The sequence below is a fragment of the Myxine glutinosa genome, chromosome 7 (genome assembly GCF_964187855.1).
Source record: "Myxine glutinosa chromosome 7, kmMyxGlut1.1, whole genome shotgun sequence".
Taxonomy (NCBI): Eukaryota; Metazoa; Chordata; class Myxini; order Myxiniformes; family Myxinidae; genus Myxine; species Myxine glutinosa.
The window spans coordinates 105,794,962-105,817,738 of record NC_136267.1 but is presented as its reverse complement, the minus strand read 5'-3'; the positions used below and the strand labels follow the sequence as shown (position 1 = coordinate 105,817,738).

General features: G+C 49.2%; 1 protein-coding gene across 3 annotated transcripts in view; it reads left to right on the top strand.

Annotated features, from left to right (window-relative positions):
• LOC137431604 (acid-sensing ion channel 1C) overlaps positions 1 to 22,777 on the top strand; it is a 203,968-nt gene that overhangs the window by 111,898 nt on the left and 69,293 nt on the right. For all 3 annotated transcript variants that reach the window (XM_078782084.1, XM_078782086.1, XM_078782085.1), the window contains one exon: positions 579 to 729. In XM_078782084.1, coding sequence (XP_078638210.1) covers positions 579 to 729 — 151 coding nt within the window. The remainder of the gene's footprint in view (positions 1 to 578; positions 730 to 22,777) is intronic.

Here is a 22,777-nt window from a genome sequence, read left to right as displayed (position 1 = left end):
ACTGCATTAAAGCTTTTATTCTTATTCTTAAATGATGTTTTTCTCCTCTAATTCCGAGATATATCAAAATAAATTCTCTGACAGTTAGGGCCTACTTTCTTTTTCATTTATTGTTTTGGGGAGAGGGGATGTTAAACAAAACGTATTATTCCAACTAAACCCACGGTGGGAGTATGCGCTCTACTGAGTGGCGTTCTAGTTTTTCCTGTGGTTTTCTATTCTACTTTTTTATTCTTTTTTATTTTTTTCATTTTCAAATTCTTACATTTTCATCAATTGTGGTTACATTATAAAACCAGCATTTTACAATGAATAAATTTCTAATTATTTAAAAAACGGAATACAATTCGCAATGAGAGAATGTCCATAGAAAGACTAATGACAACAATAGTCTGTATTGTCAGTTCTCATAACCTCTGGCTGTTGCTGCCAACCATGCTGTCTCACTCATATGTGCCACTGTGGACGTGGGGCTTCCACTGATAAATCGTACTCCCTTTAGTTTCATGGTAGCATGGAATATTTACTGTCCACAAGTGGGTGCTTTAGCTTTCTCACTGAAATATATTGTTGTGCAGGTGTTCACCCGATATGGAAAATGCTTCTCATTCAACTTGCGCAAGTCTGACAAACCGCTGCGGACGACCATGAAAGGTGGCACAGGGAATGGCTTAAAGTTAATGCTGGATGCTCAACAGGATTATTATATGCCCGTCTGGGCTGAAAGTGGTAAGTCAGTGATTAATAAGTTTACTTTTTACACAACCATTGGATAAACGTTAAAAATGTGTTGTCACCGCCACTATAAATCTTCATGTTTTTTTATTTATTTATGAGATATCACCCACCACAACGTATTTAAGGCCACTCGAGGTGGGGGATACACAAAGGAAAGTATAGATATTAGACAGAAAGGAGGAATCTATTGACATTCCTCTTGAATTGAGGTAGGTTGGGATAGAGTGGGGCAAGCAGAATGTAGGTAAACTGTTCCAGAGTAATGTTGTGCGGGGGAAAAAAAGCTAAAAGAATTCTTCATAGTCTTACTCCTTGGGACGGATAGTGTATGGCTGGGAAGAAACTGCCAAATGTGTAGAGCAACTGAAAGTATGCTCAGGTGGAGCAACCTGTGATAGACCCTCAGAGCACATTCCATGGTAATATCTGTAGAAAAGGCTCAAGTAAGCAACAGAGTGGCAGATTTCTGCCAACAATGCTAACATTGATTTTCGGATTCTCCATGCTCTGATGATTCCAAAAATGTATAGGTTTGCTAATCTCCCAAAATTTTGAACGAAATTATATTTGTTAACATAGTGAACCTGACTACTTGTATAGATGGAGCATAGCAGCTTGAGAAAGGAACCACCAAGCACGAAATAAGCAGCCAAGGTGCTGGAAGGCTCTTTTAGCTATATCAGAAATGTACTTTTCCCAGCTGAGGTTTGAGCTGATATCCAATCCAAACAGCTGGATAACAGGGAGTTCCTGCAAAAGTGAATAATCCATCGACAAGGTCGGAAAACAAGGTGATCTTTTTGGTTGAAAGTAACAAGTCAGTCTTTTCCCCAGTTCATCACACTCTCTAGGTTCTGATTGAGACTGGTGCTCACATGGTCACGGTAGGAGAAGACAAGGTTCCTGGGTAGGTGGTATACAGTGTTGTCATCTGCATAAATGCTTAATTGAGAAAGAATACAATCAGGCATATTATTGATATATAACAAGATAGGAACACCAGCATTCATATTATGGGCAGGGGATGGCTGTCCCTCATGCACCACAGAGATTTGACGATTTGCAAGGAAGTCGGTGATTGTACCAAGCAATTTTCCAGAAATGCCATATAATTTTAGCTTATGGATGATTTGAGGTGTCGAGAGCAACAACCCTGGATTCTCCACAAATCTCCAAAGCCCTATTCACATGTTCAGTGGTTCGGTATAGAACATCACCAGTAGACCTTGGATGTCGAAAGCCATACTGGACATTAGTTAGGAGGTTGTTGGTTTCCAGATGAGTCATGAGTATTGTTGTTGTTTTTTTTTTTTGAAGGATTCAAAAACCTTGCTGATAAATGGGTAGAAGGGTAACAGGCCGATAGTCAGAAGGATCAGATTTCTCACTGGAGCCTTTAAAGACAGGGATTACAGAAGCCTGCTTGCAGCTAAGTGGAAACAGACTATGACAGGCAAAAGCAATACAGTTTTGAGAGAACAGAAGACAGTTCAGGTGAACACATCTTCAAAGCAAATGCAGGGATTCTATCTGGCCCAGTCGATTTTGAAATGTTAAGCGCTTGATTAATCTGAGCAACTTTCCTGGGTGTGATGATGACAGTGGAAAGCCTGCTGTCAAGAAAGGAAGGACAAAGCAGGCAATGGATGTTTGTGGTCTTCAAGTGTGGAGCTTGCAGCAAAATGCTCAGCAAAGAATATCATTCATGTTGCTTAAATATTATTCAAATATTCTGCTTAATGTTTAAAAAAGTATTGGTGGGGTACTGATGACAAACAGGTTACTTTTTGTGTGCCTTAATTAAAGGTTATGTATAATGCACACACATGGTGGCATTTAGGCCAGTACATAGCCTATATGGCCTGTATGGGACATGGAGAGGATGAGGAATAGTAAGCGGGAGTAGTAAAATGTACTGACATATTGGATGCATACTAGCCTGGTGTTGGTTTAGCGGTTATGGTTCCGGCTTGGGATCCTAGGATACTCGGTTCGAATCCCGATCACTGAATTAACACCAGGGGGGTTGACTCAGCCTGTCATCCTTCCGAGGTTGGCAAATTGAGAACCAGTTCACTGGTAATTCCCTGTGTGTCGCAAAAGGCGACCAACAGGGTTGGTGGCAGGAAGGGCAAAACATTACTTCAAAAAGGGGACCACGGTGCCCAAAAAAGGACAAACCCCACTCTGCGGGGAAAAATGGCCCCTAAAGGTAGTTTTATTGGATGCATACTAAATTGATGGCTCCTTACATCGATAATAAAAATCCACATAATGAAAAAACAGCTTGGAATTAAGGTGAAAATGGGAGGTCTTCATTAATCAAAGGCAGCATTAAGGTGAATGGTTTTCTGGAAATTATATGGTGGTTTGTGAGAACCTTGTTTGAAATACAAAATCTGGTATTAAAATAACATTCCAGGACAATTCAGTGTTACCACATATGTCCTGAAGAGGTCCTTACATGTAGGTAGAAATTATTTTCGCTTTTATCTAATTATTTTCGGAATTATTTCCTGAGTTGTGCAAAACTGACTGAGGACTTCAAATTTGGTTTGCATGCTGAGGTGGTGAATTTTCTTTTATGAAAACATATATCGCAATTGCAAGTACGATATACTGTATGTTCTTTAAAATAATTACAAGACTCAGTATAAATACAATTGCTAAATTGGCACTGTGCCCCCCAATTTAGATGTCTAGACTGGGATCAGCCCCCAATAGTATGAGTAATTCAGACACTTGGTTAAATTAAATTTCATAAACTTTTCAAATTCACTTACTTGGTAAAACTAAGCTTGAGATAAAAAATCTGAGAATGACTTAATTTATTCCTGTTATAAAAAAAAATACACCCTAAATTCACCTTCAGAGAATTTCACAGTGATTTATCTAGAGTCTGGAATTGCCTGTATGCAATGTATTATTACCCCGCACATATGAAGTAAAAAGTGGGGTTAAGCAATTGCTTCATGTCCATCGGTCTGTCTGTCTCATCAGTTTATGATCATCAATTTATCATTGAGGAAGAACTTGTTTAAATCGAATGTTATATTTTGAATACAAATCGGAACATCAATAGGAAGACCTCCTTACATGTAGGAAAATAGGAAGCCTTTCATTTTAATGTACCTTGGCTCAGAATTCATCCCAATTGCAAATGTGCAGAGAAAGAAAAAAAAAGAACAGGAATGCAATAAAATAAAAGAATGCAGAGAATATGCAGAGAATGCAATATTGAAAAGAATGCAATAAATGCAGAGGAATGCAATAAAATTTTTACTCTGTCTGACTTCATGGCATTCAAACAAAATTGGGTTAAATGTCATTTTTAAGTACGTCATAATGGACACACACGACAGGCACGGTTAACTAATGCAACGGATGGATAGGGTGATGTAACAGATTCTGGGTAAATGGCGGTAAAGCCCAGAATTCATTTATACACGTTTAAACCTCTTTAAACCTTTATTAGTCCCCTACTGGTGTACACCGGAGGGGACTATAGGTTTGGACTCCATCCCTCCGTCTGCCCGTCTGTCAGTCTGTCAGTCCGTCATGCAAAGAACAGTTTTCCGGACTTTTTTTCTAAACTCTTAATGCTAATGATTTCAAACTTGGTACATGGTTTCCTCATGATAAGTTACAGATGAAGTTCGAACTTCACGACGTTTAGATCATTTTTGACAAAGTTATGGCACTTTGAACTTTGGTAATTTCCCCAACAGTTTTCCGGACTATAATTTGGAGTGCGGTAAGTCAAAGCTGTTAATATTCCTTGTGTACAATATGCTGTAATCGTGGACTGTTCTTTAAAATGCTTTCATAGAATAAGCATCAAGTCAAAACGTTTTCACTGAATTTTGTTTCCATTAACACAATTCTTCACATCAGGCAAGAATACATTGAATTCACATAGTTTACCAATAAATCAACAATACATCTAGGGAGGTTGGAGTGTCACTTTACCATATGCTTCTGTGCGTATAATCTGCGTGAATACTTCTTTAAATATGTATCTGATACTCTGCCCTCTTAGCAGTATATACAGTACGCGTCAGAAGTAACCGAGCTTCCACGGTCCGCAGATAACCCGGTCAGGATAACCCGGTCTCACATCATCCGTACCCACATTCAACCGTGCATAAATTTGCATATTTAATGAGGTTCGTCTGTCACACTTTGGTTTCCGTGCAATAACTCCACCAAATATTGGCTGATTTCAACAAAAAAATTTACACACATGTGTCTCGGCATAACTCGGATCAAGTTTGAAAACCAGCATCAACTGGTGGAACAACTCGGTTTTCTTTGTAATGACGCTTTAAAATTCGCCCATACCAGCTAAAGAATGGTCAGGTATGACCTGGGCCTATAGACGCCTCTTATTAGTCCCATACCGGTGTACACCAGAGGGGACTATAGGTTTGCACTCTGTCCCTCCATCTGTCCGTCTGTCAGTCTGTCACGCAAAGAACAGTTTTCCGGACTTTTTTCTAAACTCTGAATGCTAATGATTTCAAACTTGGTACATGGTTTCCTTATGATAAGTTACAGATCAAGTTCGAACTTCACTACGTTTAGATCATTTTTGACAAAGTTATGGCACTTTGAACTTTGGTAATTTCCCAACAGTTTTCTGGACGACAGACTGCCGGTAGGGGACATGTATTGCGGCGCAATACTCAGAATGCTTGTTCGTTTTCTGTCCACCTGTCTCCATCTGGACTATAGGTTTGCTCTCCATCTGTCTGTCCGTCCATCCCACCTGTGGTTTTCCAGACTTTTTTTCCCATACCCTTCAACATATTCAACTAAAACTTGGTACTGTGGCGGACACGATGGCTCGCTGGCGCAGTGACATAATTCAGCGCACCAGTGGGCATCGGCCACGCCCCAGGTGAGGCATGGCCTCCAGATATACACGCGGGCTCGCAGCCCCGAGCACGGCAGTGCTGACGAGTGAGCAATGAATAAAGAGCTCGACTTACCCTAAAGCTTTGTGGCCTATCTTTGTTTAACGTGTGTGCCCAGCACCACACTGGTGACCCCCACTGGTTCAGCCGTTGCTGTTCCCCGAACGCGCCATGGCCGTCAACGCTGTTGCGATCAAGCTCCCGGAGTTCTGGGAAGCGCAGGCCGACACCTGGTTTCTACAGGCCGAGGCCCAATTCCAGCTCCGGGGCGTCACGGCGGACGACATGAGGTACTTTTACGTGGTCGCTGCCCTTGGATCCGGCACGGCCGCCCGAGTCGTGTCCTTCCTCCGGCACCCGCTGGACGAGAGCAAGTACGCGGCGCTCAAGTGACTTCTCCTCGACACGTTTGGCCTCACAGAGGCCGACCGCGCTGACCGTCTTTTGGACCTTCCCGTCCTCGGCGACACACGACCGTCTGCCCGCATGGATTACTTGCTGTCCCTGCTCGGCGACGGCCACGCGGATTTCCTTTTCCGTGCTCTCCTCCTCCGCCAGCTACCTGTACAGGTACGGCTCGCGCTGGCCGGTTCGACCATTACGGAACCGCGCGCCCTGGCCAGGGAGGCGGACAAGTTTTTCGCAGCCCACGACACACGGCCGGCATATAGCACAGCCGTCGTGGATCCCGGCGCCGCGCACGGCGCGAGTGGTTCGGATCGCCACATGGCATGGCGTTCGGATCCTCCCGACCACGGCGCAGGTTGTTCGGATCCGTGCGTGGCCGCCGCCACGCCCCGACCACCACCGTCGTCACAACCGGCGCGACAACCACCACCGGGCCATACCTGGTGCCACTTCCCTACCAGGTTCGGCCACAAGGCCAGGTCCTGCCGCCCGCCTTGTACTTTTGGCAGGTCGGGAAATGGCCAGGCCGGCGCTCGCTTCCTGCCATGAGCGTCGGCCATACTGGCAGCCTTCTGTTCATAACAGACACCTCCTCGGGTCATCGCTTCCTGTGCGACATGGGAGCGCAGGTGAGCGTCCTCCGTGCCTCCACGTCCGACAAGCAAGCTGAGGGCCGGGGCCCCGCTTTGCTTGCCGCCAACGGCATGCCCATCCGCACGTTCGGGAAGCGTTGTCTCTCGCTGCGGTTCGGGGGGCAGCGCTTTCAGTGGTCGTTCGTTACCGCTAGTGTCCCCATGGGCCTAATTGGAGCGGACGTCCTCTGTGCGCATGGGCTGTTGGTAGACGTGAGGCACAGACGCCTTGTCCAAGCCGAAACCTTCAGCTCGCTCGCTTGCACGCTGAGCAGTTCATTGAGCAGCTCCCTGGGCGGCTCACCGGGCAGCTCGCGAAGTGGCTTGCTGAGCAGTTCGGTCCCAGCGAGGTTGGTCTGCACGCTTCCGGCAGCGGACGAGTTCACCCGCCTCCTCGCCAGTTTCCCGGCCCTCTCGTGGCCCACCTTCTCGGCGGTGGCCGTCACGCACGGGGTGGAGCATAACATCCCCACCGTTGGGCCACCGGTCTACGCCCGGGCGGGCCGCCTCGACCCGGCGAAGCTCGCCGTGGCGCAGGAGGAGTTCGCCACGCTGGAGCGACTGGGCATCATCCGGCGCTCCAACAGCGCATGGGCATCGCCGCTGCACATTGTGCCCAAGCCCGGCGGCGGGTGGCGGCCGTGCGGAGACTACCGCCGCCTCAACGATGCGACCACCCCCGACCGCTACCCGGTCCCTCACATCCAGGACTTTTCCGCCCGGTTGGCGGAGATGTCCCTCTTCTCCAAGGTGGACCTCATCCGCGGATACCACCAGGTCCCTGTCAGGCCAGAGGACATACCAAAGACGGCCGTCATCACACCATTCGGCCTCTTCGAGTTTCTGCGGATGCCCTTCGGGTCGAAGAATGCGGCCCAGGCGTTCCAGCGGCTTAAGGACTGCGTCTTGCGCGACTTGGACTTTGTGTACATCTACCTGGACGACATCCTCGTCGCAAGCGCGTCCCGTGAGGAGCACCTCCGCCATCTCCGCACTCTCTTCGAATGCCTGGGCCAGCATGGCCTGATCATCAACCCCGCCAAGTGCCGGTTCGGCGTCACCGAAATCGACTTTTTGGGGCACCGCGTCACCAGGAATGGGGCCATCCCCTTACCGGCCAAGGTGGAGGCGGTCAGGGGTTTTCCGCGCCCCCGCACGATCAAGGGGCTCTAGGAGTTCCTGGGCATGGTGAACTTTTATCACCGTTTCCTGCCCCGCATCGCCCAGCTCCTGCGCCCCCTGCACGAGGCCCTCCGGGGGAAGCCGGGCAAAGGCGACGTTGCCTGGACCGAGCCGATGGACGCGGCGTTTGCGGGCGCGAAGCTCGCCTTGGCTAACGCCACCATGCTCACGCACCCGGCGCCCGATGCACCGGTCGCCCTCACCACCGACGCGTCGGACTACGCGGTGGGCGCGGTGCACGAGCAATGGGTGAAGGGAGCTAGGCAGCCGCTGGCGTTTTTTAGCCGGCAGCTCCGCCCGCACGAACGGCGGTACAGTACCTTCGACCGCGAGCTGCTCGGGCTCCACCTGGTGGTCCGGCACTTCCGCCATCTGCTCGAGGGCCGCCCGTTCACGGCCTTCGTCGACCACAAGCCCCTGGTCTTCGCGATGGCCAAGGTCGCCGTGCCGTGGTCGGCCCGGCAGCAGCGTCACCTCTCGGCCGTGTCCGAGTACACGACGGACATCCGGCACGTCGCGGGGAAGGACAACCCAGTGGCGGATTGCCTTTCCCGGTCCATCGCCCATGCGGTCCACCTCGGGATCGACTATGCCCGGATGGCGGCGGACCAGTCCGCCGACCCCGCCGTCCAGGCTTTTCGGACCGCCGTCACGGGCCTCCGCATCACCGAGGTACCGTTCGACGGTGCGGGCACGGCCCTCTTGTGCGACGTCTCCCACGGCCGGCCTCGCCCCATCGTGCCCGCTGGCTGGCAGCGCTGGGTTTTTGACGCCATCCACGGCCTGTCCCACCCGGGCACGTAGGCCTCCCAGAAGCTGGTCGCCGACAAGTTCGTCTGGCATGGCCTCCGGAAGGCCATCCGCGATTGGGCCAGGACGTGTCTCGCGTGCCAGCGCGCGAAGGTTCACCGCCACACCCAGGCCCCGTTGGCCCCGTTTACTGTGCCCGAACGTCGGTTCAACCACGTTCACGTGGACTTGGTGGGACATCTGCCCCCCTCGTGGGGTTTCACCCACATCCTCACCATGGTGGACCGCACCACCCGGTGGCCGGAGGCCGTGCCTTTGGCAGCAACGACGGCGGCGGACGTCGCGCAGGCATTCATCGCCACTTGGGTTGCCCGGTTCGGCACCCCCTTGGACATCTCGTCCGACCGCGGCCCCCAGTTCACCTCGGAGCTCTGGGGGGCGGTTGCGCGGGGGCTCGGCGTCCCGCTGCACTGCACCACGGCCTACCACCCCCAGGCCAATGGCCTGTGCGAGCGTTTCCATCGCGCCACGAAGGCTGCGCTCCGGGCCAGCCTCCGCGATGGCGGTTGGGTCGACAGGCTCCCCTGGGTCCTGCTGGGCCTCAGGACGGCGCCCAAGGACGACCTGCGCGCATCCGCGGCGGAGTTGGTCTTCGGACAACCGCTGCGGGTGCCGGGCGAGTTCCTCCCCGACTCCACGGCACTATGGTCCGCGGCGCAGCAGCGCTCTGCCCTGCAGGAGACCGCCCGTAGGTTCGCCCCGGTGCCGACGGCGCACCACGGTTGCACGCCAACGCACGTCGCCCCGGAGCTTCGCACGGCGGAGTACGTGTTCATCCGCCACGACGCCCACCAGACAGCGACCCCCGTACGACGGACCCTTCCGCGTGCTGGAGACCGGGGCGAAGCATTTCACCCTGGACATCGGCGGTACTCCTGACCTCAAGCCGGCCCACCTCGACTTGGACCACCCCCCGCCAGCGGCTCTGCCCCCGCGTCGGGGCCGCCCCCCGCCGGGCGGACCCCCGGCACCGCCCAACCCCACCGTCACGCCACCCACCTGCCCTGCACCCATCCCAGATGCCGCCAGAGGCATCCCAGATGGCATCCCAGCATCCCGGACGCTGCCAGCCACCAGAGGGCGCTTCGGCCTGGTCATCCGGTTGCCCCACAAACTGACCCTTCAGGTGCGTGGGAATTCTGGGGGGGGGGGGGCGCGTGTGGCGGACACGATGGCTCGCTGGCGCAGTGACATAATTCCGCGCACCAGTGGGCGTCGGCCACGCCCCAGGTGAGGCATGGCCTCCAGATATACACGCGGGCTCGCAGCCCCGAGCACGGCAGTGCTGACGAGTGAGCAATGAATAAAGAGCTCGACTTCGAATGAATAAAGAACCTAAAGCGTTGTGGCCTACCTTTGTTTAACGTGTGTGCTCAGCACCACAGTACATGGCTTTATTATGATAAATTACAGAACAAGTTTGAGATTTGGCGCGTTTCACCAATTTTTCGCCAACAATGCACTTTTTGGACTTCGAAAGTATCACCAGTCGGGGATGTGTATTGCAAAGCAATTCCCCCTCTTATCTAAGCTGAATTATATATGTGAGGACTGCATAAAGCAAATCGCCTTCATAATACTTCCAAGAACCATGCGATATATTGGTATTATAACATTAGAGGGAGTGGCATGTTTTTCGAGGTAACGAAGAGGATACCATAATGGACATGTACCATGCTGATTGATGCTGCTTTCGATGGTCATCAATAAAGCCTCCATCTCCTAAATTGTGACTCAATGTTGTCTTATTACAGCGTATATGGGTGGTCGGTGTATAAGACTGCTGCAGTAATGCTAAATTTCAAGATTGCTTTAACGCTCTTTAAAATCGTTATTTTATTAAAATTGAAGTACAGGAAGGAGGTCCTTGCAGTTCGTGGGTTTCCCCTTCGTGGATTCGCTCTATCGCGATGAATTTATCGAGGCACAAGGTTTTGTGGATCAAAACGGCCATTGCGCTCAAATAATCACGGGTTGATGAACTATTTTCCACATTTATTCACCAAGTAATTAACATCAACACAATAACCCCCTAAAACCATCCAACATCATCATCACCATCATCTCCATCGACTCCTCTTTATCATCGCCATCATCAACATCGCCATTGCATTATTGGACCAAGTTTATCATACTTATTATCCAAGGTAATTTTCATGATCATAATAGCTCAAAAAAATAAACTTTATTTTATGTTCTTCATACAGGAAAATAGGCCTGGTGTTGGCTTAGCGGTTAATGTGGCTGCCTTAAGATATTAGGGTCTTGAGTTTGATCACTTGTCATGCTGTTAAATAACACAAGTTGAGCTGTCTCAGCCTGTCATCCTTCCGATGTCAGCAAGTTGAGTACCAGCTTACTGGTAACAGGGGGCACTTTATCAACGACATACGTAGCTGCACTCCCAGCAATGATGCAACCAGCAGTCACAGCCTGCATACAAAATAATAATAAATTAAGAAAATACATTTTATTACTTTATTTTACTTTATTTTATGGTCTTAATAACCGTTTTATTCATGGCAATGGATAGCAAAGAAACAATACATAAATATGTCAATTAAGGGTACAGTTTGGGCAAATTTTAAAGTTGAAGTCCCTAATCCTATTTTCCCCCAAAGTTTGTGGATTTGCTGTTCACGGTGATTTTCAAGAACCTGTATATTCAGGGGTGGACAGGTCTATAAAATTGAGAAATAAATTATCTTCTTGGTATTGGCTTCAGTACAATCTTATTGGGGAGTAAGGGGTGTAGCTCTGCTCAGGCCATGCTAAGAGAACATTACCTCTGCTTTACTTCCTCACAAACCAGGAGGTGATGTTCTCGTGTGTCAGACAGTCATTATTTCTCACAGTTAGTGTAGTTTTGACTGTTATGGGACACCAACTGTGCTATACTGCTTTACCAAGCTCAGAGGTACCAACAGCATTTAAGCCGGAAAGGTTGCATGGTCACAGGTAAACGATTTACTAGTGGGTCGTTCTGATGAGCTCCAATAAGAGCGAAATCATGGTCGATGACCCCAAAAGGGCAGAATAAAAATATAAAGCAAAACGCCAACAGATATACACTGACAACTTTGTTATTGTTGTTGTGTATGCAGTTTGGGGCTGCTGGTTGCATCATTTATAGAAGCGTGGCTGTGCTGCTGATGCACTGCCCCTGTTACCAGTAAGCTGGTACTCATTTTGCTGACCTCTGAATGATAACAGGCTGAGTCAACCCACCTTGTGTTATTTTAACAGCACAACAAGGGCTCAAACTCAAGACACTAAGATCTCCAGCCAGCTACTTTAACCATTAAACCAACACCATGCATACACTGACAACTGGGAGAATGACAAAAGAACATGGAGGTACAAAAATATTTGGACATAATGGGCAAAGACAAAGAAGGCTCATTGGAATGGCTACAAAGAAGTCAGCTGAACTGGGATGGAGAATAAATCATTATGTCGTGCGATCCCTCCAGTTAACACCGTAGGACTGCGGAGGACCGAACGGCTTTACTTGAGGCGACGATCAAATACGGATTTGACAAGGCAGCACGGGAGGAAGAATGAAGGGGAAGAAGCGGCAAGCGCGTACCTGTAATGCGGAATGAACTCAAACGGGAATCCGGAGTAAAATGTACAAAAATAAACAGGTTTATTTCGGAACCCGAGAACAAGGAAACGCGACGATAAAACCTAATTCTAAATTGGGACGTCCCCGCACCAGACTTAACAACAGGACAAAGGAATGAATGAAATAAAGAAATAGTCATGTGGTGTTCTGTGGTGCGAGCTTATCTGTCTGTAGTGGTGCGTCCGTCGTCCAACGAGGCTCCCTCAGTCCGCCTCGTTTGCGCGCTCCGCCATGCCCTGAGCGATCCGGTCAGCGGCACGCCCCACCCCAAGCTCCTCGTCGGTCGCACATGAGGTCCCGTTTGCTCACGGCACCAAGCCTCGCTCCAAGCTCCGAGCTCCGAGCACCGCTCCAAGCACCACGACGAACCAAAAGCACCAAAAGCACCGCGAAGACTCAGGGAAGATGGCAACGATCACGCTGGGAAGAAGACCCAACAGATCTCCACGAGCGAAGCACGAAGGGTCCAGCGCAGAGCCGATCTTTCTCAAGTCCAGCGCGGAGAGAGAGAGAGAGCTTCAAGCACGATGGGAGAGAGAGAAGCTGTCGTCGAGCGAGTCCTTTTGTCACCCGGCATGTGACGTCAATCTGGCGTGTTCCCAATCAGAGCCTCGATTCTTCGTGGTCTCTCGAACCTTCTCCCGCCTTCCCACGTCACCGGCGCTCTTTCCTCCAATGAACAACCTCCTTCTAAAGAGAGGCTTTGCGCCCTCCACACCGATTGGGAGAATCTTCGTGCCTTCTACACCAACCAATCACACGTTCCCTGGGCGTGGTTATAGCTTGTCTTACTCGATGTTCATCGCCTATGGTGGCATATTGCGCAGCCCTACCTGCTTGTCTTTCCGGTCAGTCATTGTAAGGGGAGGGAATTTAATTATTGTTGTGCATGAAGGACCTATCTAAGTGTTTATGAGTCTATGTCTATGAGTGCGTTGCCATAATGGACACAGCTTTGTTCACCAGGTCTGACACACAGGGGTCTTATCTTAATCCCTACAACTATTTAACACGCGAACATCCTTGTATGTTCACAGGTATACACTTACCCCGACAAACCTCCTAACACACAGAACTTATTACAGGTAGATTCTCTATACCGACAGACGAAGCATGATACCTATTCAGATCTACCTGGCTCTAGATATTCCTCGACCCAAATTCATAACAATTATAATTGCCCTGGACCAGGGACACGACATGAATGGCTTTAATAAAATGGCTGGACTCAGTCAATTGGCCAAGTGTAGATTATACAAGGGAGAAACAAAAAGAACGAGCCACCTCCTATCAGGATGTAAAAAAAAAAAAAAAGCTAATGTCAGAACAGCTGCACACACAAAGGCACAACAGAGTATATATAGAGTAATCCAATGGCACATTTGCAATAACATTGATATCCCAGTTCCACAAAACTCATGGAAACATGAACCAAAAGCAATCATTGAAAACAAGGAAGTGATGTTCACGTACGACCTTATGATCCCATCGAGCGCGACCAGAGAAAACAAAGCATTGTGACCTGATATAGTTACAAAAAAGAAAAGACAGGATTGCTAAATGAGGTGTCAGTACCCAGTTATTTTGGCCTAAACAAAGCAGAAATCACGAAAATGAACATACCAAGACCTCAAAAATGAAATTAAGTGAAACGTTCTGGGAGGCTGAGGAACACCAAAATTGTACCAGTGATAGTTGGAGCCATGGGAATAATGAAGAACCTCACAGCGGTATTAAAAAACATCCCTAGGAATATTACTACAAACAGAATATATTTGGAAGCTCTCCAGGGCTCAGTGATAATCTTGAAGAGAATCCTCAGCAGAAAACTTTGAGAACAATATAACTTCACAGGTTGGTCCATGAATCATGATCCCTTACCTAAACGGAGGTGGATACTTCGAGACCTGGGAGGACTCTGTTTCACTGTCTAAAACCCACACATGGAGATAACAATCAATGATAAACACACACACACACACACACACACACACACACACACACACCTCACTCTTATATATAAAGATGTCGCTATGGATGTAGTGTGGGGGGCTAAAATGGGGGATATACAGTATTAGGATAGTTATTGCATAGTACATGTCAGCGCAAGTGTGATGTGAGTCTCATAAATGATGAAGCACATTAAGCATGTGTTTCGAAATATTTCTTCCTCCCGCCTCATTTTCTGTCTCAGCACTGCCTTTTACAACTTGTACCACACACCCAAACCACCAGGAACTCTGCAGCCACTAAAACACTATGAACATCACGAACCACAATGTGCGTGGTGTGTGCGTTTTTATTTTGCCCCGTCAGGCTGATTTAACCGTCTGTTGTGAGCGCACCTGACAGATTATTATCTTTCTGAACACATGCTCGACACACTTTTTCACTTTGGGGACTAGAGAGTTCAAAGTACACAATACCCCACACAGTATTACACAAATAAACTAGCCACAGAAGGAGTGCATTCGACATATCATGCAAACACCACATCGACACCAGCTCAATTTTATCCATCAAAATGATGCAATTTCATTGGGGGAATCAGGGCACGAATGTGTATGAGACCCAGGGATATCCCAAGGTTGTCAACATAAAAATGAGGAAATATATTTATTTTAATTATTTAAATAGAAAGAGAAAAAACGTAATTTTTCTGTTTTTCTTTCTTGGGTTTTTTCTTGTGGGGGCAGGGGGTGGGCAAAGGCAGTTCTTGGGTGGGAACCACACAGCATGAACTAACAGTCCTTGATGAGACCCCCTCAGACACGACACTCCGCACAGATGCACATAATCACCCGTCCATGCTTGATCTACTTAAATTTATCCCTATACACTTCTATATCCCATGCTTATAGATACCTATCTAATTCCATTCCAAATATATCTACTGTTTCTGCTGCTACTACCTTCCCATGACCACTCCATACATTTCACTCTCTGAGTGAAAGACCCCTTATCTTACTACCATCTTAGTTCTCCTCTTCTTTACTCATGGTCCATTGTGCTGAATAATTCCTCTGCACTTATTTTTCCTCTACCCTTCATTATCTTAAACATCATCATCAGAACATCTCGTAACTGCCTCCTTTCCTTTCTAATGTATAAAGCCCGGTCTCCTTCAGCTGCTCCTCACAGCTGAGTCTATCTAGGCCTGGAATCTATCTACGAGCCCTGTGCTTTACCTGCTCCATGGCAGCTAAGTCCTTCCTGAGTTGTGGTGACAAATAATGCACGCAACATAATATACGAGGCCTCCCTAAGTGTTCAATTACATGCAGTACTTCAATTTTAATAAAATGATGATATTAAAAATCGTTTAAAAAAAAAAATCAGGAAGCAGCGTCAATCGGCCTCATGTTTACATAACCATATTGGCAAAGTCGTCTTCATCCCGATACTGTCCCTCTCACATGCCCCACCCTCTCATGCTATATATATATATATATATATGTATATATATTGTTACGGTCTGCGGATAAGGATGTTGTTTGCCGAGTGGAGGCACCGCGGCCGAACAGTTTTCCCCGACTAAACCCGATTCCCGAACGTTGGCCGGATCGCGCCACAGATATTCAATTTGGAAACCTCTAAAGCGACCGAATGTAAAGAGGAAGAAGAAGACGTACAGAAGAGTAACGGGATTTATTATTTACACACACAAGCAAAAGGAGCAGTCAAAGTTATATACAGGGAACATGGAAAAAGCAGGTGACACAGTGAAAATACTAGCTTATACAAACTTAATTAAATACCCAGGACAGAACAAACAGAACAAACTCATGTACACAAGAAGGATGGAATGGCAGGAATGAATGCTGGAAGGAGGAATGGGAAGGTTCAGCTGGGGCAGATGGTTCGGGCTTGATCCCGCACGGAACGTCGGCTGGACCTCGACGGCCACCGATGCCACCGCTATCTGGTTCCCGCGGGGTAATGGGTTGAAGCTGCCTGGTGGAGTCAACGCTGCTTGCGGAGCCAAAGCTGCTTCTCTGGCTCACCTCAGGGAGCGTCTGCCATCTCTGGCGCAACTGCTTGTAATTGACCTTGAACCTTCTCTCTCTTCAAAGCTCATCTGGATCTTCTCACGCAGTACCTTGTGCGCGCGCTTTTATAACGCCTCCGGCGATCAAGCCGCCGGCCTTCAGGACACGCCCATTGGTGTGCTCACCTCGGCCCTGGTTGGTCGTGCGACCCTCTGGGCCCGCCCTTGATGACGACGGGCGGGCACGCCTTTCTTCCCCGACCCGAGCACATGTTCAATGGTGGTTTTGGAGGGGATGTAATATTGGCAATCGAGGCTTGGCCATGACGAAAGGGGAAATGGAGGTTTTGGGAATGGGAATGAAGAATGAAGGGAATCTATCTTATTTCACTTGGTGCAATGGAGTGTCATTTTAATGGAAGACAAAGCCTTAACCTAATACACAGAATAAGGAAATAAACTACTGAACAGGGATATTATAGTGTCCTTCAATGTATGCTTTATGGAATTAACTACCGGAACGCCCTTTCACCTTTATACACACTGGAGCAAGGAGGGCTCAGAATAAAGTAATAATAATAAAAACACAATCAAAAAAACTCAATCCTCATATCCGCAACACTGCACCCTCCTCCTCTTAGGCACGTCCCGGGCCTATAACTTTAATTTAGTGTGACACGTAGGTTTAGTTCCCTCTACTTTTAACCTCACCCTGAGTGCGACAGTTTTAAAACATAAATAAATATGTCCCGCTGCTCCATTGCACCCTACCTAACAGACTCACGCCCACAGCTAACCGAATTGCGGAATGGTCTTCAAACTATACATTGACGGTGGGGAGCATTATTTACAATGACGCTATTTTATTTACAAAACGCAACCCAGGACCTGTGATTGTTCTTTCTGGGGGGGAGACAGTCTGCTCTGCATCGACGCACCATGAAAGCACCCAAAACGCACCAACACACCCTCAAGCACCAATCGGTGCACAGTCATCACTGTCCATCAATAAAAATAAAAACAACAACCCCTAACCCTGCAGGTGGTCTCTTGCTCTTCGGCTCCCTCTGCTGGCTATTACTCTCTTCCAGATGTTGTCATTTTCTTTGCTGGCGGCCTATTTGCAATAAAACTTACACCCATGGTGTCCATTTTTATTTTATTTATGGCCCACAGGGGGCCGACTAGTGTGGTTCACCTGTGGGGCATCGGTGCCCTGTGATCAAGGTCCGCCAGCAAGATTTTGGGCCTTCATGGCCGGTTCCAGCAGAGGGGCCATACCCCAACCCATGGGGTCCATCAGTGGTGCTCAGCCACAGACATGTGGTCCATAATGTGGTACATCGATGCAGACAGCTGGTTCTGGGAGTTCCGGGCGCACAATGGCGGACTCACGCACGCTCCCCTCGGCGCCCAGTGGCGCTCAGGTCCTCATGTGGGAGACAAAAGGGGGGAGAGACAGATGAGCGAGGGGTAAGGTCACAAGGGTACACATCAATAAGGCAATGCAAGGCGAAGTGCATACGGAGAGCGAAGTGAGAAAAGCTCGTCCCTACCGTACGTCACCCCCCCTTGTCACCTACACTACCCTTGCCCTTACCCCATATTTACAAAATCTACACCTTTACAAATTCGTCACTACTGTCACGTCTTCCCCATATTTCCCCTATACCAAATTCGTCTCCACAATCCCTCTAACCAAAATTTGCCATCACCCAATTCATCATCAATCCTCATAAGGAGGCAAAGATGGAACATCAAGCACAATGTCACACCCACGTCATGATGCGTCTCACAATCCAAACATTTGCATCATAGAAATAACAAAAACATGGCATGGTGTGGAGGTACGTCATCCCAGGTGAGTGGATGCAGATGGTGCGAGGAGATTCTTAATCCTAACTATCCTCTAAATGACATTAACACACTTTACACTACCCGGGGTCTTTCCCTGCCAATCCATTGGCCAACTTACACTATGGGTTCTAAAAACCAATTCCCATTGACCAAACTGTGGTGCTTCTAAATTTGGGGTCTCACTCCCCCGATTCATCTCCCTGTGCCCTTGCACAATTTCAGGACTGGGGCGTGTAGCTCTCCCAGCAGGTCTACCCACTTGCACACCTCCACCACTGCAGTTGCCACCTGAGCTTACCTAGCTCCTCACCCTAACCTATCTAACTGGGGAAGGCCCCTCCTGGCTCTGTCACCCCTTGGTGCCCTCTGGCACTGGGCTACCCGGGTCCGTCCTCCGGATCCTCGGGCCCCATCCACAACAACTCTACCGGCTCCCAGAGCCCACCTGCGGCCTCACCTGGCCGACATCCTCACAGTGGTGGAGTGCCCAAACCAACTACACACACTAACAGGCTACACGCCCAGCCATTTCCACAACACTAATGCACCCATTCAAATACCATTCTCTCACCTGCACCACAGATGCCAATATCCAACCACAATTTACCTGTACCCTCTACCTAACACTTGCACTACCCGCCCCGGGTATTCGTGATGGGGGTCCACTCTTCCCCCATTCACACCTTCGCACCATCCACTCCACTCCATAGTTTCCACCATACTCACTCCACGACCATCCATTCCAATACTCCAGATATTCCACACTCCATGTACTCCACACTCCATGTATTTCACACAACCATTCTCCATACACCTGTCGTTGCACACCTGTGCAATCACACCTGGTGCCACCTGCACCCTCCTTCCTTCCTGGACCATTCGGTCAATACAACACTCATCACCATTACTCACTCAAACACTGCTCCATACACCTGTTCAGTTGCACACCTGTGCAATCACACCTGTTCACCATACACACGGCATCATCTAATCTACCTGTTGCCCTGCTAACTTAGTGCTCCCCGTCTTCTCTTTAAACTAAGCACATACCACGTCATTATCATCCACTCTAATCTACCTGCGTCCCCACTACAGGTATCATTGTCGCTACCTAATCTTACCGTCACCTAAGGTCATCTTCTAGATCCCTACATTATATCCTAACCCTCCCGGGCTAGTTTTCACTGCCAAAAACCCCATAAATCTAGTGCTCCTTTGCCCCCGCTGTGAGGGATGACAGAATTGCCATCCCACCACATCGGGCATCTCCCACTACCATTTTTGCACACCAAATTCCAGCCAATCAAAAATTTTGCCAATCACTACCAATCATCTGCCAATCAACACTCTGCCAATCCTTTGCCAATCATTAAATTTTGTTTTTTTTCTAATTTCGGGTCCAAAACACTAACCTCATCACCCGTCTACTTACTAGATCCTCTCGGTGTGCCAATTCACTTCTACAGCCCGGCTTCGCACAGCCGAGCCATGAATGCGGGTTGCTTGGTGCCGGCGGTTGGATACGTCTGGCATTCGGTGCAGGGACTGGTGTTTACCCGGGCCGAGATCCCACGCACCACCTCGGCACGGAGCCATCCAATGGCCCGATCTCGACCTGCCGGAACGCCTCAACAAAAAGGGGTCGCCATGACGACCCTTCCTATCGGGCTGCCCGCTCCGCCTAGTGGAGCATGGACGCGGCCGTTCAAAGCGCGGCCCGGCGTGGATCCCGCATGGCGGTCCTTTCGAAACTGCCGTGGTTCGGATCCCCACTGGTCCTCGCGGCACGCGAAGCTGCTCGGCGCGCACCTAGGGCCTGATTCGGCTAAATGTCGTTCTAACCGCTAACCCGGTTACCGTCGATGCTTCACCTGCATGCTCACACGCATACGCTACCCCTTTCACCCTCACCGATGCTCGGTGCTCCAACACCCCGCGTACTTCGTCATTGCACTCGTTCTTTCGCTCACAGACTTGGTCACACACCTGACCACCGCACACCTTTGCACACACTCGTCGTTCGCACACCTCACCAACACACCTCTTCGCGCCCCCTCCTCTGTGACAATCACAGGTGTGCTCTCACTCGCACACCCAACCACGTGCCTCACTACTAACTCGTGTGCATTCCCACACACGCTCTACCATTCCAGGTGTGCATCCTTCCATTCCAGGTGTACATCCTCTCTCACCTGCCACAACCAACTCACGCTCCGTGTCACTCTCACTACTCTCACCACCACTCTTGGTCGCGCACTCACCCTTACTTTTGACAGCGCACTCTTTCCTCATGCACCCGTCCGTTACACACCTTTCTCGCGCACACTCTTGCGCACACTCTCCCGTTACACCCTCTGTAACACTCACCATAGGTGTGCATTCTCCCTTACTCTTGACAGCGCACTCTTTCCTCATGCACCTGTCCATTACACACCTTTCTCGCACATCCTCTTGTGCACACTCTCTCGTTGCTCCCTCTGTAACACTCACCACAGGTGTACACTCTCGTTACATCCTCTGTAACACTCCCCACTACGCGCTTCCATGTGCTCCCTCGCACACGCGCTACGACCGACTCACTCTCGACAGCACACTCACTCCTCGGCGCGCAATTTTTCCTCACACACCCCAGAGTCGGACATTCTCGCACACTTCCTCTTTCGCACACCGTACCTGTCGCACACTTCACCAACGGCCTCTCACGAACACCCGGATCCAAATCAACCCCCAAGCCGACTGAAGCTCCCCTCACATCATCTACATTTCTGAATATATCGCCACTCACCTTGGCACCTCGTCTCCGCACCTCCTTCGCCACCTGCAAACTCTTTATTTGGTTAGCGAGCACTTAATCACGATTTGAGCACCGACCTTGTACATATTCCATCACCTCCTCCTGTATTTCTCTCTTAGTTTCTGTTCGTCTCTTCTTAATTTCACTCACCCCCTCTTCCACCTTCTCTAATTTTTTTCTTCACCTCTTTTATTTCCCGGTATGTCTCCTCAATTCATCCTCTCAGGCTACCTTGACCGTTTCTATGTGCGTCCTCACCTGCCGGTCCTTCGTCTTCATTACCTCTGTCACCTCGTCCAACCTCATTGTCAGTCCCTCACGTACCATCTGACATTGCCTCTGTGTCGCTATTAAGTCATTTTTAATGTCGTTTTGTGTCGCTTTTAACCCTCCTAGTACCGCAGTGTTCCTTTGAACCTGCTCCACTAACTCCGTCTGTCCCACCGTCAGCTGTTCCACCTCCTCCGTCAGGTCCTCTATGCCCCCTTGTAACTTTGCCGTCCCATTTCTCACCTCTTTCTCCATACGCTTTTCACCTCGCTTTACCTCCTCGCGTACCCCCGAGACCTCCTCACTTACACCTCGTCTTATCTCCTCCTTCATCTCCTCCCTCTCTTTTGTAGATGCCACCCTCATCTGTCCCAATTCATCCCTCTGAGCATCCAATTTGGTTTCTACCCCGATTTTCACCTCCTCTATCTGCTCTCCCATTTGTTTAATTTCTCGGGCGGATTGCTCCCCTATTTCCCGCAATTTGCCTTCCATTCTATCTTCTAGCCCCCTTAACCCATTTTTCACCCCCTCTATCTGATTCTCCTGGGCAGCCATTCTATTTTCCACCCCCGTTAACCCATGTTTCACCCCTTCTATCCCTTTGTCTAACCCCTCAAATTTCTTGTCTAACCCCTCACCGGTACCCCTCGCTTTGTCCCTCATTGCCCCCATTTGGCCCTCTAATCGCTCACTATCAGCCCTCGCTTCGTCCCTCATTGTCCCCATTTGGCTCCTCATTTCGCCCCCCATCCTATCCATTTTTGCATTCAGTTGGGTCAAGAATAATCTGATGTCAAACCCGGTTTGCCCAGCGTCCCCAGCCGCCACCGCGGGCTCGCCCTCCGCGGCGCCGCTATTTTGGGACCCTTCAACCACGTGCGCGAGTGCGCCATTTTGTGCACCTGACACCCCCTCAACCACATTGCCAATGTTCTCCTCCTCTCTTTCCTCCACATACATTTCCCCGAGGTCCTGGGTCGATTCTACCCCGTCTATCTCTCCCACCGACATCCCGTCGCCTTGACCAGCCATGGCGCGATTTCAAAATTCGGGTTTTTCTTTAAAACAACACAAATTTTGGCAGCTCGTAATTTTGAGCGCGTTAAGCGCGCTTCGGGTCCGTTCCCGCTCCCGACACCAATTGTTACGGTCCGCGGATAAGGATGTTGTTTGCCGAGCGGAGGCACCGCGGCCGTACAGTTTTCCCCGACTAAACCCGATTCCCGAACGTTGGCCGGATCGCGCCACAGATATTCAATTTGGAAACCTCTAAAGCGACCGAATGTAAAGAGGAAGAAGAAGACGTACAGAAGAGTAACGGGATTTATTATTTACACACACAAGCAAAAGGAGCATTCAAAGTTATATACAGGGAACATGGAAAAAGCAGGTGACACAGTGAAAATACTAGCTTATACAAACTTAATTAAATACCCAGGACAGAACAAACAGAACAAACTCACGTACACAAGAAGGATGGAATGGCAGGAATGAATGCTGGAAGGAGGAATGGGAAGGTTCAGCTGGGGCAGATGGTTCGGGCTTGATCCC